The sequence below is a fragment of the Thermobia domestica genome, chromosome 8 (genome assembly GCF_964235325.1).
Source record: "Thermobia domestica chromosome 8, izTheDome1.hap1.1, whole genome shotgun sequence".
Classification (NCBI taxonomy): Eukaryota; Metazoa; Arthropoda; class Insecta; order Zygentoma; family Lepismatidae; genus Thermobia; species Thermobia domestica.
The window spans coordinates 57729714-57745962 of record NC_137461.1 but is presented as its reverse complement, the minus strand read 5'-3'; the positions used below and the strand labels follow the sequence as shown (position 1 = coordinate 57745962).

At 34.7% G+C, this 16249-nt stretch overlaps 1 protein-coding gene across 1 annotated transcript in view; it reads right to left on the bottom strand.

Annotated features, from left to right (window-relative positions):
• Positions 1–16249, bottom strand: part of LOC145692928 (folate receptor beta-like) — a 29802-nt gene that overhangs the window by 11485 nt on the left and 2068 nt on the right. Inside the window, exons 2-3 of the mRNA XM_081768505.1 lie at positions 12547–12688; positions 11222–11413 (exon numbers count right to left, since the gene is read on the bottom strand). Coding sequence (XP_081624631.1) covers positions 11222–11413; positions 12547–12687 — 333 coding nt within the window. The 5' untranslated portion in view covers position 12688. The remainder of the gene's footprint in view (positions 1–11221; positions 11414–12546; positions 12689–16249) is intronic.

Genomic DNA, 16249 nt, shown 5'->3' with positions numbered 1-16249 from the left:
GCCTTGTACGGCTGAAGGCGAAAACAATTTGCATTAGAAAACATATGCAAACGAGAAAACTAATTTAATTAATATGCAAATGAAATTTAGTACTCAAATAAATGCGGTAGAGCAAAATAATAAGTTAATTAATTGAACAAGATGAAGTTACTTTAATTTAATAGAATGCAATGAGACTCTAGTTTTCAGGCACTATGTGGTTTTACTTCAGGTTTTGGGTACCAATAATACCCCTCACACAACTAACACGTATGTTAGCCGTAATCATGCCGTGATAGCTTTCTGCATCTCCAAGCAGCTGAAAAGAAAACATATTACTGAAAATTTTGTCACATACCTCATAGGAACTCCTTATGAAGAACGTAACACAATTTCCATTGGAACAGATTATTTTAAGTAGCACACACGGTAAACGATACACTTTAAATATACAGACTTTTTTTTTAAATTTTCAGACTTAATATTTTAGGCCTTTTAGATATTTGAAATGTTCGTGCACTCTTCTTTTAATTTTAAATTCCACAGATGCAGTTTCCGGTCCCTCTCTGGTATTCCAAGTATTCACTGGGGTTGTTCCATGTTATGGTGCTCCCTCGGAGGTCTTATCTCTTCCCATTAATGAGACGGATGCCTGGTTGATTGAAGTTCTGTTGTCTCGAAGTTCTCGAAGAATCACTGCTGCTCAGTCATCTTACCGCAACTAGCAAGTCCTTCTTGCAGTAAGAGACTCTGGACTGGGAATGTGGAGGCGATCCCAAAATTTAATCTTCGGTGTATGTCTTCTTCATGACTGAAAATTTTACAAAGGTCGCGAGATTCCTAGTCTGTCGCGATCCAGCCATGGGTATAGTGGCTATATTTCGCCTAACTATTTTCATCACTCTTATAAGAAAGGGAAGATGGCACTTCCTACGATTTCGAAACGGAGTCACTTACATAAATGTTCTCGGTGTTGAACCCCTAACACGTAATGTTCTGTGACCATTTCGTTTTCGTTGAAAATTTTCACTGTTATCACAGAAGTGATTGTTTGTTTTCAGGAAATTCTATACTATTGTTTTAGCACACCGGCTACTAACACTGACAATACTTGTAAAATTAAGTAACGTTAATTTGTCACTTCGTATCTCTTTCAACACACAGAACATACTGACTGTTTACACAAGGCAAAGCGCGCCGTTTTAAGCTTTAAATGAAGCTCGATGTGAACAGCTTCACGTACAAGCACCGAATTCTCTCTCTTCACCCCAGTCCTTGTTTTAAAACAAACCCTGGTTGTTCAGTTTTCATGGGCTCGCCTTGAAGCTCAGAGAAATCTTATGGCGGGGGAGGGGGAAGTTGAGGTGAAGAGGGTTACAACCACAGGTCTCTGAACTGCATGACCTAATTCAAGCACTTCACTAGTTTCTCATGCTAATTACACGCTTATGTTAGATTTGTTTGCAATTTTAACAATCACTGTTCTTCCACAAGTTCAAGCTTTTGATGTATATATATGACACTGTATTCAATTTTGATAATAGAACAGAAATTAACATAAAACACTAATCATGTGCCCTCTGGTGGGCGTTTTACAAAGGTTTTCACACCTGCATGAGTATTTGTTTTCGTGCATTATTTTTTAAACTTTTGCTGTTTTAGTATAAACTAAGCAGTTGATTAATTAAAACACAATGCTAAAACCAAGTATATACATATTTACAAATATAGTTAAGAGTTGAAAAGCTGTCATCTTATATATCAATGGATTCAAAGGATTTTATTATTACTGTGTCTGTTTTCCACACAGGACACCCTCTGCTAGCGACGGTCATCTTTTCACTGTTACTAGCAATGCGCTTCCTCCCCATGGAGGCTGCTGGAGATACTACCACAATTTGAAATAAGCCTTATTTTATTAAAAAGTAAATATACTACGATATACAAACTAACCTAAGCTATATATTACGATAACGACTGTTTCAAGAAAATTTGTACATATATAAAGAACTACTTGTGGAAGTTTATTTACATTACAGGGGTGAAGGCATCTGAGAGTACTGGCTACCTCTCCCTCTTTTTCAAACTAACTACCAACATAGTTCAAAATTCTAGGCTCATTTTTCTTGACGGTTGACATAGCTGCTGGGTGATCCCATTCCCTTTCGAGATGTGAAAACTGGTCAACTCGAAGAAAAGTAATACCTCATTGTTCTCTGTGTTTTCGTATGTAGCTCTGAACTTTTCTTGAACGTTTAAACAAAAGCAATATGCGACACGAAGGCTCCTTCCCAAGGTACTCCTTTCATCGTGTACTCCTATCGTAGTTTACAGTAACTATATTCTCTAGTTAACTCTGTCCACAGGATGCAGAACCAAACATTCATTAGTTGCTTATTATGGTTAGCAACGCTGCTCGACATACTTCAGTACAAATGTTCAGCTACCGTAGGAAACAAAGAACTCTGTCTTTAAAACTTTTATTTTTCTCAACCTTCAAACATAGCTCCTACGCTGCAACTTTCTGAGCGATATTGAGGCTTCATACGTTTCAATATAATGATTATAAGCAAAGAAACTCTTCATTGTTCCATCTATACTGTAGCTATAATATAGATTAATCAAACAATCATCAATAAAATATCTAAGTCCTTCTCCTATTACATTATAAATATACAAAATTACACACAAATATAAGTTACCTAAATATACAATTATGCTTCCACAACTAACTCTTTATTAAAGTACACATAATTAAAATGTTGATATGCAAAACAGAGATACTATCATATATGCAAATGAACCAAAAAGTTGATATGCAAATATATATATATAAATAAATATTGTATGCTCTATACAGCCGGTGTATTTTAACCACCACAAAACATCATAGGTGAAAAAAGACGTACACTGACAAGTCAAGTCATGTGCTTCCGCTAAGCCAATCATGTCGAACTTACAGTCCGCGGAGAACCATATGTGCCCTGATACGCGCCTTGCATGTTTCTCAATAGCGCTACTACTAGTCCATAATTAGCTGGTTATTCCGAAATTAAATGACCTTGCCTGTCCGGCCGCGGGTAATAAGTAATTTGTTAAGATTTCTTGCTCTTTACTAGTAATCAGTGATGTTATTCTAATTCTTTAACAACCGGTTCTGTATATATATATATATATATATATATATATACAGGACCGGATCCAGCATTTTCTGAGGGGGTGCACCAATAGCTATCAGTACATTTGAATCAAATTTAATTTTTTTTTAAATGCCTTTAGGCATCTGTGATATGTATGAGGAACTGACTTAAACTATTGTGTTTAGCAAAACTGCTTTCTTTTAAGCCCGAAACGGAAACGTGACATGAAATTTTAGAAAAGTATTGCTATATCCACTGCCAGTTTCTCACTTTAGATAGTGTATATTCAGAACGGAGGGAGGGTGTGTGTGTGTGTGCACGTGCTCCGTTACACCCAACTAAATCCGGCCCTGTATATATATATATATATATATATATATATATATATATATATATATATATGTGTGTATATATATATATATATGTGTGTGTGTGTGTGTGTGTGTATGTGCACGCGTGTAGAGAGAGAGAGAGAGAGAGTAGATAGATAGATATGTAGATAAATAGATATAACTCTCTTAGGAAAGAAACCGTACAACGTAGACAAAAGTAGTTTTTTACTGGATACCAAAAGTGACAAGAAGCGACCTACACAGCATTCTAATACAAGGTGGTGTGACGAAATTAGGTACTACTGCAAATATCTAGGAAACAAATTACCTAACATAGATGGTTGTCAAAAAGTATTGGAAAGACCTTAATCCAGCAATGGGTCGACAAGTATTGATAATATGTATGCGTTCCAAATATACGTAGACCTAAATAACCCTCATCACTACACTCATGTGATCCCAATTTTCATTCTTGAAATCTGAGCATTTGAGATTAAGAAATAAATCGCTTATACTTTGTTTCTCGGAATCATATGTTTAACCCTTTAGCTGTGAGAATTTCTAAAAACAAAGATAGTTAAACTAAAATTTACTGTTCCTTATTATAACTGGGTAAAATTTACTGTTATGTCTGGTTATAACAAACGGTTCTGCGAACTAGGAATATTTAACAACTGGTTCTAGCGAATCAATCGGAACCGGCTGAATAGCACCACTGCTTGTAACCGACCTTTTCATTTTTTTTATCCCTGTTAAGATACAATGTATTGGATACAGAATATTTCAGTATAGATTAATAATTCTCAACTTTTTTCATATCACGACCCCCTTTTATTAAACCCTCTTGCCAGTAACTCTCATAAGTACTGTCTTGGTTGTAATAAGCTTTTTAGGTAGATTTTAAAATCTACCTACTATGGAGATTTCACGCCATCTATCCATACACATGGTGAAATAAAAGTCCTCACCACCCTTGTGTGTTGAGAATTGGTTGAGGGAGAATGATGAAACTTCAAAGTGGTCTATCAAGCATCATGGCGGCCATCTTTGATTGCAATTCGAAATTTCAAATGCAAAAGGAGTCATTTTACATGTTTTAAGGTTAGAATTTTACCAGAAATACGCTTGTGCTGTTATTTTAGCCCTAAGACAAGTCATTTCAAAATTACTGTTTCTGAAAGCTTCCTAGTTATGTCCTTAGGAGCTAAACTTACGTATCGTGAGGCGGATGAGATTTTAGTTTTAAAATTTGATTACTATTTCAGAACATTGATGCTAATAAAATTATTTTAAAATAATAAATTTTCGAAAAGTAATATTTGGAGCACACTTCGCGTTGTTAACTAATGTTGGGGCGTTCAGAGCATAATGGATCCACGTCCGTTTTCAATAAGGTTCAGTGTTACTCAGGAAATGAATTCTATTTCAAAACGCAATATCTTCGCAGTCAAAAGTCCGAAATAAATGTAACTAAAACCATATAAAATGGCGTAGGATAGTTTCATATGACAGCCGCTAGACAGGGTTATCAGTAGGGCAGAAGGCAGCAGCCCCCAACCCCACCCGGAATCTCAGATTTTGGGGACAGTAAGGCAGTTTTAAAAACCTTTTGATAAGCAAAGTCCAACAGAACAAGTTTGAGGTCCTTACCAGGGTTACCAACCGTCCCGGTTCTGCCGGGACTGTACCTATTTCTGACTTACTTGTCCCGCGTCCCGACCGGGACGCATATTGTCCCGTTTTATCGATTTTCAAAGTTAATTAATATTTTACTGTGCCATTTTTACAACGAAATGACATTCTTTTACATGCAGTTTTCTGTACAGAATCACTTGTAACAAATGTATATTTTAATTTGACTCTTAAAAAAAAGCAGCTCGTCTTTAATTTATAGTTATTCCCTAATTGTTTTGAGTTGATAATCCAGCCGATTATGATGATAGTATATTCCATGCAGCACTAAAAAAATTGTTTTTGCAACCTCCTTTAAACGTTGTTTATGTTAAATAAAATACAATTACTTTGATTTGAATTTTTTGCATGATAATAGCCAAAGAATAAGACTTGATTTCAATAATACTTTTTGTCAGTAATTCCTTAACAATATTATGCTCTCATTTGTGATAAAAATCTATACAGTTTTCTCTCTAAACTTTGTTTATATTAAACAAACTGCAGTTGTTTCGGTTTGAATTTGTTGCATATATTGCTTATACTTAGTGATGAGCAGTGGGTGGGAAAATAAATAAATAAAAAAAATAAAAATAAAAATAAAAAAATAAGGTGCCACATTCATTCAGGTTCGTGTTGTTTTCAACGACTCGTCGTATGTGTAGTTTTCTCGGGGTGAGGAGGAGCAGGTTCCAACACCGATTGTTCCGTCCCGATCTTTTTTTTTTAGAGAAGTTGGCAACCCTGCTCCTTACACCGAATAAATACGGGGGAAATATAGATGATCAAAATTGGAACGTTGCTTAGGCCTAATTTCCAGAATTTTAAGCAGGCCCGAAACCCGAAAGTAGATCCACCTTTGAAATCCTAGGCCAAAAAATAAACAAAAGAGCAATTTAGGCCTATAGTTCCTTACGGTCAATAGAAATGGTGATTCAAGTCCGTATTTATTCGGTATAAGGACTTCAAATTTTTTCTGTGGATTTTGCTCAGCAAAGGGTTTCTAAATTTGCATTACTGCTACCAACATCTGAAATCGAGGCTAGGGGGCGGATGACCTCTAAACGGACGTCCCTCTCTAGCGGCAATCATATAAAACTCTAGATTGCACCTTGTCATGTAGTTTTTCTTTCTTTCATTTCGGATTCTTTCTTTCTCTAAAGATGTATATATGAAGACTGAGAACTAACACTGTATCAACGAATGCCTGCGATATTTCAGAAGCACAATATAGCAAAGAACCCTTTGTTTTTTGAATACAACACAAAAACTTGTTTCCATGAAAATTCTTTTATTTATTTTTTAATTTCAGTTCTATAAGAAGTCCAACACTTTCTCGCAAGTTAACTGATAAGCATTTAAACAGTACAATAAACGTTAAAAACAAGGGAAAAAAGAGACAAAAGAAATTGTAGGTCACCACAGTGATCTGCTGTAGCACGAGAAATCAAAACATTCACATGGGAAGAAAATAGTCCTTTGAATGAGAAGCACTTTTTGACCATTTTCTTTCTCTGGCAGTTTTTTCTTTTTTTACAAATATGAAATAAAATAAAAATAAGTATATGTTTAAAACAAGTCTTAAAAAATACACGTGTTTAAAACAGTTTTAATCATCTGTTTTAAAGAAGACAACCCTGCCTATCGGCATGAAAAGCAAATACCAATTAACGATTTTTTTCCCTCGATTTTGCTCCGAGGGTAAGGGAGACGGCGAGATGGTAGTGAACGAAAGTAGGAGAAAACTAGGAAAAATTCGCGCACTCAATGTTTGTTCAACACAAAGCCCACTTGGTGGAAGCTGGGATCAGGGTGTCTACTACAATTCCAAAATGAAATTTAGTGATCTTTTCTTTACCAAACCATAAAATTTCGTAACACTCAAAAACTAATAACAGTTCTTTAGCACTTATCTCTATTTTCAAAGACTATTCCCTGGAGCGATAAAAGTTGGGTGTCTTCTCACAGTTGAATAAACTGGTTAGATGTGTAAGTGGTTTCGCGGATGCGATGCCATTTGCATCGCCACTGCTCAATGATCCAGCTGAAGGACAATTTTAAGAGCGAATTTGGGTGCGAATTAGCCCGAATTTTCATGCATGCGATGGAACCGTGCTTTGCTTGCGATTTGGTAGCGTCTAAAGCCGACCATAGATATTTTTGGCGGTGAATTTTGACGTTTTATAGAACAAAATTTTAAAAAAAATATTAAAATATTAAAATATAAAATATTAAAAAAAAAGAAAGAAAGAAAGAAAAATCGTGATCCAAAAGCTAATTTCGTAACTTTTTCTTGACTTTCACAACAGTTTTTTGATTTCCTGACTTTTTCATGACTTTCGTGGCCGACAGACACACTGGGGATCGAACCAAGACTCCACACAACAGAGGTGAGTGCTCTGGGTTCAGATTTCTTTCGTACAAGTAATGAAGAACTGGAATAAACATTAAATTAAATGAATATATAGGCACTTTCATCACATAAATAAATAAATAAATAAATGCTGAAGAACGACTAGCACGGTACACTAATATTTCGGTCACAATTCGAACAGTGTAATTTTCATGAACTAATTTTAAGCTTCTACGTATGATTTTTTCTCATACGTAGAGACACAATTTTGTGGTAAATAAGAATTCGTAATATCGTTATAAAAATATGCGTAAAGCGGGATAAAATCGGTGAATAAAAGTTCAATGTAGGAACACTACTTTCCCTAGCAATTACAATTAGTTACCTTTTATTTCACCCTAATTTCCACTCAATTATCATGAGATGAGCTCATGCATGACAATATTAAACAATATTTGAGTTTTTGAAAACTAAGACTAAGCATCCTCATTGAATAGAAGTATCATTAAAAAAAAAAAAAAAAAAAAAAAAATCAGTATTCACAATTTACTTATGCAAATAACACGTAAGCATTGCTTTAATGTTTTCTGGTGTTAAATTTGTTCTTTTGTCGGTAAGTATGTCATTGTAAGAAGAGAGAACCCTCACATCAACATTCGAAACTGATATGTACATTAGTTGGAGACACTTTCCAGCGATTTCTGAATGTTCATCTAACATACCTTGCAACACTCCTTCCACACTATCCACTTCACCAGTAGATACCGTTTGTAGCTCACAGAGTTTGAAAAAAAACGGGTATTTTTGAAAAATCCCAACCCACCTGGGCCCATATTGGTTTTTTCGGTTGTTTTTTCGAAATATTTCAATGTCTTTGGGGTAAAAGTGTTAAAATATGATTTACATTTCAAGATTGTCATTGTCATAACTTGCAATAACTTTCTATTCACTACTGTTTGAAAAATGGCCGCCATTTTGAAATTTTACATTGGATCGCCGACAAAATAAATACAACTAATTTAAAGTCTCTCATGTTTCTACTCTGAACGTTTCAACTTAAAAGACCGAAAATTACGCTTTAAAGTGGATACCCGCTATTTTGAAAAAAAAAAAAAAAAAAAAAAAAAGCCACCATTTTGAAATTTTACGTTGGTAGGCCGCCAAAATCTATACAGGAATATCTCGTGCTTGTAACCTGAAAATTTCAACTTTAAAAGACCGAGAGTTGTACCCTGCAGTACGTGTGTGGTACTGGCAGACAAAGGAACAAATGTAGATCGAGTCATCCCAGGAGCCTCAGTGACGTTCGCCACATATGAATACAAAATATATTAATTTAAAACCAAGACGTAATTCATGTTTTATAAAATAAATGTTTCAAAATGTCTTATACGAAATAATATTTTTCAACGTAGAATAAATGGTTTTATTGTTGAAGTTCACTTCCGATACTTCATGTGTTCAATTACGAGAATTTTCCGAGCACTTGTTGCAAGATTTTTTTTTATTTTTTTTTACGAAAATTAATTTAAAACAATTAACAAAGATATAGTTTATATTTTATAAAGTAAACTAGCCTTTGGCTAGTTATGGGCTCCGTCCCGAGATCTCCGCATTTATTCGGCCTACGGCCCCGCATCTCTTACGTATCACCCTTTGCATTAACAGTGAATTTCGTGTATTTGCTCTTCATATTTCCTGAATTTGAGCTGCTGGGGACTTTGCTCCCACACCCTCGCACCTCTTAGATCCACAATTCTACGGACTTTCAAGTTTCTTTTCGTATTTTAACTATTTAAAATATAAGATTTTGTATCCTAAGGAAACGGTCATTTAAATAACATGGGAATTCCTTCATCCCCATTTAGACCCTTTAAAAATTACTTTACTTTTGGCAATTTTTCTGTCGGTTAGTCCTGGAAAGATACAATCATACCAAATTTCAACTTTCTACGCCAACCGGAAGTACCCCTTTAATTTATATCAATTCATGTAGTTTTATATATAGTTAGGATATTTCAAAATGTCTTAAATGAAATTAAATATCTTCCAGCGTAAAATAAAGTGGTTCATTATTGAAGTACTCATTTCCGATGCTTTGTGCGTTCAATTGCAGAAATTTACAGGGCACTTCTTTTGCGACGAATTTTTCCCAAAAATGCAGCTTTCTTTACTGTACATCGAAACTTCCACTAGTACGAAAATTTGAATTCAGCACTTGAAATAGTAAGCGTTACGTAGTCTTCGAAACTCAGAGCATTAAACTTCTTAAATTTAACAAGAATTTTTACGCTATTGCTGGTGTTGATTCTACAGAATACTTATTTGAAGAGTAGCAACAAATGATTGAACTTAACTGTTGTTGTTGGAAAACTAAATTTTACTGAAGAATACTTGTTACCATCAAAGGTTAGAAATAATACTAATAGTTTTATTACTGTATTTACGTACTGACTAGTAGTATTGGCACCTATGTCCTTAAACCCGTCGACGTATGAGGGATAACGACTCTCGGCGTCGCCGAGCACACCTTTCACGGAAAGTATTTTCTAAAATATAAAATTGCATATTTTCCTTCAAATAGCATAAAAACATAATCCATACATGAATTTGTTCTTTAATTATACCAAGCTTTCTTTCTTTCTTTTTCTTTTTTTTTAAAAAATCTATTCAGTGCATTCAGAACTTTATAAAGGTGTTATGTTGAATGTTGTATATCTTAACATGAAAGCATCTAATTCGCCTAAGGAAAGCCAAAAATCTGACAAAATTAACTTTCAGCGTGATCACCATAACTGTACCGATAATAAACTAACAAAAAGCTCAAAAACCCAGGTGGGTTTTTTCAGGTGGGTCCACCGGGTTTTTTTCGGGCTGGGCCCACTTGGGCAAACCCTGGTAGCTCATTTTGTGACTGCATGTAAAATTTCAAAAAAATCATGGTGGTCTATTTCTCAAAAATGGGAATTTTCATCATATTGCTAGTAATTGCTAAATAATGGTAATGAATAAATCGTAAAAACGTCGAAAAACTGTCACTTTTGCGTAAATTTCGTAGAATATCGAGACTTGTTGCAAATTTCGCTAATTCAACAGAATTTCGCGCTTAATCGCGAGCTTTATATGGTCTACCAAATAGGTAAGAAATATACATTTTAGGTATACAACATTTTCATACAAAACGGTTACATTTCGCGTTTTCGCATTTCACCAAAAATTCGTGTCTCTACTTATAAGATATTTGTTAACTCCAAATAATAAGGTATTTCAGTGTACCATAAAACACTCGATAAAGATCCACGTTTAACCGACAATTTTCACTTTAAAAAATCGTGGTATTTATTATTTTTCGAAGGTCGTCACAAGAAGACAATGAAGCGACATATGGAAGTTGTCCAAACAGAAAATGGTATTAACAAGATTGGCCAGGAGCCTTCCTATATGCAATTTCCATCGAAAACACATGATAGTAAATGAAATAAATCTCAAAGAAAACTTACGAACAATATAAAGGAATTATTTAAATGTTTTACTTCATTGTACAAAAGGAAATTTTCCTTTAATTTGTTTATTTTTTTGGTGTTGCTGTATATACTCATACGAAGCAGAACATATCAATCGTAAACATGTGTAAAATTGTAGCAAATCTTATTCGAAACATACTGCATGCTACACGAAGTCAGAGTAGAACTCGGAACATAAATGAACAGCTGACAATAAATTCGTACTCGTAAACTGATTCTTACCTTGACAACCCATGGCCCAATGTTTGGCGAGCACTCATAAAAGCATAGATCCTGAACGAAATGTCTTTTACACGTATCACTCATGTTCCCTTTATGGCTACAGTGATTATAATTAAAATTGTACATATTTGTATGATGAGCATCTCTTGTGGTGCCAGCAGTGCAGCATGCCTTTTCCGCCCATGGTGTACACTAGAAGAGATTAATGAAAAACATTCACAGATTTCTATAAAAGATTTAAAGTGTTATTTTTTAAATTTACATAATTGTATAATTTATGTAGTTCTCTTACAATGTAAAATGATAACGCTTTTATATTGATTACGCGCTCTTATATAAGTATATAATAAATGAAAATGTTTTATTACTTTGTGTGTGTATTTGATAAGGACTTAAGTGACATGTTATCTTATGTCAATGAAGACTAATGTGAAGACGGGAGTACGGTTTTTATTTTTATTTTTTTCTTGTGATATACGATCTACATAGAAAAGTGCGTTCCTTGAAAATAACTCTTAAGTTTCCACACATCTAGGATAAACTGTACTTTAAAAAACTGTAGGCATTTAATTCCAACTAGCAGTTAAAATTTTCTTCTATTGTATTGAATCACGAAGAAGATTCCAGCAGCAGTGGGAGCCAAAACTAGACTAACGAAAAATAAAATACGTACATAAGGCATTATTTTACTTATTATGTATTAGAATTATTACTCTTAGAAAGAATTATTAATTTATCTTCATTAATTCATTTCTCCACCAGCTAATGGAGAACTAATGCCAATTATCAAAAGTTGATAATGATATGGTGCGGAACCAATGTGGGAGGAAACAATATCCACCACTTTACTACTAAATATTTCGTCTTCATTGCTCGACCATCATTTTCCTGAATTACTCAGTAAAAATCCAATGTCAAGAGGAACTTCACTGAAATTATTATTATTCTCAGCTATCTTAAGATTACATAATACTATATAACCAGGTAATAATCAATGTAGGTGGTTCATTACATTTACATGAATAAATTTTGTTGGGAGACGTAAATTAGCTAATGCAAATAGTTGGTTTTCAAAACATAACGTTAGTGCGTTTAAATGTATTACTTTGTATCATTACATTATTGAATGATTTGTGTCACTGATGGTGAAACATAACCACCTTGTACACAATATGATTTAAGCTATTGTGAACCTTGAAAAAAAATCGGTAAGATTAATTTTTCCGAAATATAGGAATTACTTGAATCTTTTAGGAATTCTAGCACGGTAATTAAGCATGCGTGGCTTTAAAAAATTGTAATATATATTTTAAATGCTCTCTCACCTGTTTATACAGTTCTCCCTCTGGCCCTGGCTGTTTTTTATGATTCTTTGCATCTAAGCACCAATTCAAAAGCTCATGAGGATCGGAACTCAGTTGGCATCTACCCAAAGTTAACAGACTTAACAAGTAGAAAAATTTCATTCTGAAAATGAAGCAAATTATTTACTTATCATAACTGACCTTTATGTAGCTTAATAGAGTAAAAGATATATTGTATTAGAAACAAGGGTTCGTTCTTCCCGAACCAAGCCAATGTAGATATCGTATTACTTAACAACTTATCAACATTTGAGGACCTATTGGTTGCTGATCCACCAAAACCTGTTTAGAATTTTAGTAATTACATGACTTTACTCTTTGGCTTATGAACATCTTATGGTCTGCGAACAATGTTCGCAGCAATTTCTTCTTTTAATAAAACTGACACCCCGACATAAAGTTTCACCTCATTTATAGTTAATTTCTTTCACCATAAACTGAACTGTACGGAATGATCCTACATAAATGCAGAGCGGAAACTAATAAGGTAGGGGCGTAGTTAAATCTCAACCAAATGCCTGGGAATGGGGCAAAATTTCGGGTGCTACACCATTTTATGGAGGCATAAATTTATAAAATGCACGAAAGAAATATGCTACTTGATTTCAGAATAGGATTGTACAAGTAATCAAAACATATCGGGATGTTACTTCTTACATGTATAATAAGGTAGAAATACGAAATGGAAAATATGCTCTTTACCACGTAGTAACCCGTAAGAAAGATTTGAAGTGAAGCCGTATGTGAAGACAATGTACAAAGTGATTGCATACGTGTCACAAAATTGTGAAGTATGCAAAGCGTGTATTTTTATGCCACATAGAGTTTTTCCACTATCTTCATTTACGCGTGCCCATCACCACTGACGAGCCTGCTCTCTACGGACGCATTCCTTCGCTACCACTTCGTGCCCCTACAGCCCTCCTGCTCGGACTCGGTTAGATGCCATTTGTGCTTTTTAGTGACTACGTAGCATAAGTTGGGTTGTGGTTTAAAGTGAAGGGTAAACTTTAGTATACACGCTCTATTGTCGTCTTCCGCGTTGAAAAATAGTTCTTGTTTACATTTATTTCTTTTGTTTCACTTCTGGTTATAATGTTTACTATCAACAGATGGCGTTGTTATTAGTTTAGCTGCACGAGTCTGTCATGACATACAGCGCAAGCACGTGTTCTTGTGTATCGCGTTTAGTAGAGCGCGCTGTGTGTGTGATACTTCTGTTGCTTTGGTATCAGATTCATCTGTTCTCTTAAGTTCGTATTATGACTGCAATGTGAAATGGTTGTGATATTAACTTATGTGAATTTTCTACAGGGATATAATAACAAAAAAGAATTATTAAAGTTTTTACAGCGTCACGGTTGAATTAACTTGGAAATTGATTGCAATATATGTGGAGCAAGTTTGAAGTTATGTAAGGATATAGGACATTATATTTATCGGTGTAATCTGCAGGTTAATGTAGTAAAGTGTCTGCCTTTCGTGGAACTTTTATTATTATTATTATTATTTTAAATAAAAGTTAACGTGTGCAGCAGATTGTTCATTTTGTTTTGCTTTGGTGTTATGTTACGGGAGGTAGCTAAGGTTTAATTGAACTGAACATTGATACATATTTTTTTCTTGTTTGACAAATTTTGATGCGTAATGCATGCTCTAGATTTTTTGATTGCCGATTTGATTCTTTATTTTTATATTCTGGTAAGTAGTCTTGTTTATTTTAATATATTACAATTTTGGGGGAAGGGATATGTTGCCTTACATGAATGTGTAATAACTTTTTTTTGTTAATTATTTTTGTGTGTGTGTATTGGCGGAGGGGGGAGGGGCTTGCCTCCCATTTGTTAATTGGGTTACAGCTGGAGCGTGCTTTGTAAACTTTGTCTCCGGAGGACAAACTTTTTATTATACGCTCCATTGGAAAGGATTTTATCTAGAACGTTGGGTTAGAGCTGGAGCATGTTTTGTAAACTTTAACCCCGGTAGGATAAACTTTATAATACACGCTCCAGTTTCTCTTTGTAGGTGTCAGAAAGCACTTGTAATTTACATATTTTCTTAATTGTTTTTTCTTCTGAAATATAGCGGTGTGTTTCTTCGATCGAAAATAGTCTCAATGAGCAAGGAAGGGCCTATTGAGGTCTCAATAGTCTCAATACTACCTACGCCATTGTGTTATAACTGGAGCGGGCTTTGTAAAGTTCACCCAAAGTTAATTCGTGTTTTAATGTATTGCACTTTTAATGTCATACGTGCACACGCTGTATCACATTCAGCCCTACCGAAGTTGATTTGGACACATTAATGGAAACGCTTTCTACGAGAGTAAGAGTGTACTTTCTAATAAACGGAGTTTATATTTCATGAATATAAGTATTCTTTAGTTTGGTAACCGATTACAAGAAAGAAGTATTTAGTAGGTATTTTGCATTTTTTGATGTACCAGGGCCATGCATTTGTAGGTGAATATTCTGATTTGAATTGGAGTTTAGCGTCCCTTTTAGCAGCAAGGATATATGAAACATGAACCTATAGCTTAACGTGGGAACCCAACCTCATGAACTCGTTCCGCGAATCGAACGTGGGTCTCCAATTCAATGGCACATAAGCTAACCGTTCGCGACGAGCGTGTTCGAATTTGATAGCGGACTCTCTTTAAGTTTATTTATATAATACTGTAGTAAGGTGTTGTTTATACTGCCGGTTGGGAACATAAGAAAAGAAGGCAAGTCTTTATTTTGACTCAGTGACATTAATCGGTTTTTATAGGTTCAGTCACTTCCTGGAACTGTTTCTGCGTGAGTCCCTTGTTGGAATTGCTCGTGCCTTTGGTGTGACGTCGTTAGTTCATGGTGGTAGTTTATATTTTTCCTACTAGGTGTCTGCGTACAGTCATATGGTAGTTTGTTAGTGTGATGGCACATGTTCTGTGTGCTTGTATGTGTGTGCTGTTGTTGGTGGCATGCGGGGAGCGCGTAATTGAATTTTTGTTTCATGGCGACGATCGAGTTAACAAATGCTATTGAGAAACCTTTTCATGAATTTAATACAAAGAATTTGAACTTCGTTTCTAAGTAAGTTTGTGTTAGATTCGGATATTAACTCATATCGCTTTGCAGCAGAGTCTGGTTTAATTGAGTTACAGAAAACCTATTACGTTTGTGGTCTAAGGCTGAAGATATTTCCGACGTATGGTAAAAGTGGGCGTTTATTGGTTTTTCTTGTTTGTAATAACAGCAAATGTGCTCCGTTTAATAAATCGACATGTGTGCGGAAAGGAACATTTTTCAGTAATGCTTAGTATTGCGCATGTGTTCTTGCTATCTTATTTCTTCGCGCGGAATCAGCAATTATGAGTTCATTATTCATAAGTGTTCTCCTATGGCAAAATGGTGTTTTCTTTTTTTAATTCATATTATTTTTATTCTTGAATTGTTTTGCATTTGATTATTAAGCAAAGTATTTGATTTGCCGCTGGTTGTCCTATTGTCTTGTTGAGATGTAATTTATTTTTGTTTGCCATGAACTGATTTATGATTAGTGACTTTTTTTTTTTTTTTTTTTTTAAATTCCCTTCTTATATAGCTTTATAGTAGTGGTGTGATTAGTTACTGTTGTTTTGGATGTTTTTATGGTACTTGAGCGGTGGGTTTGGGGGGCGGTA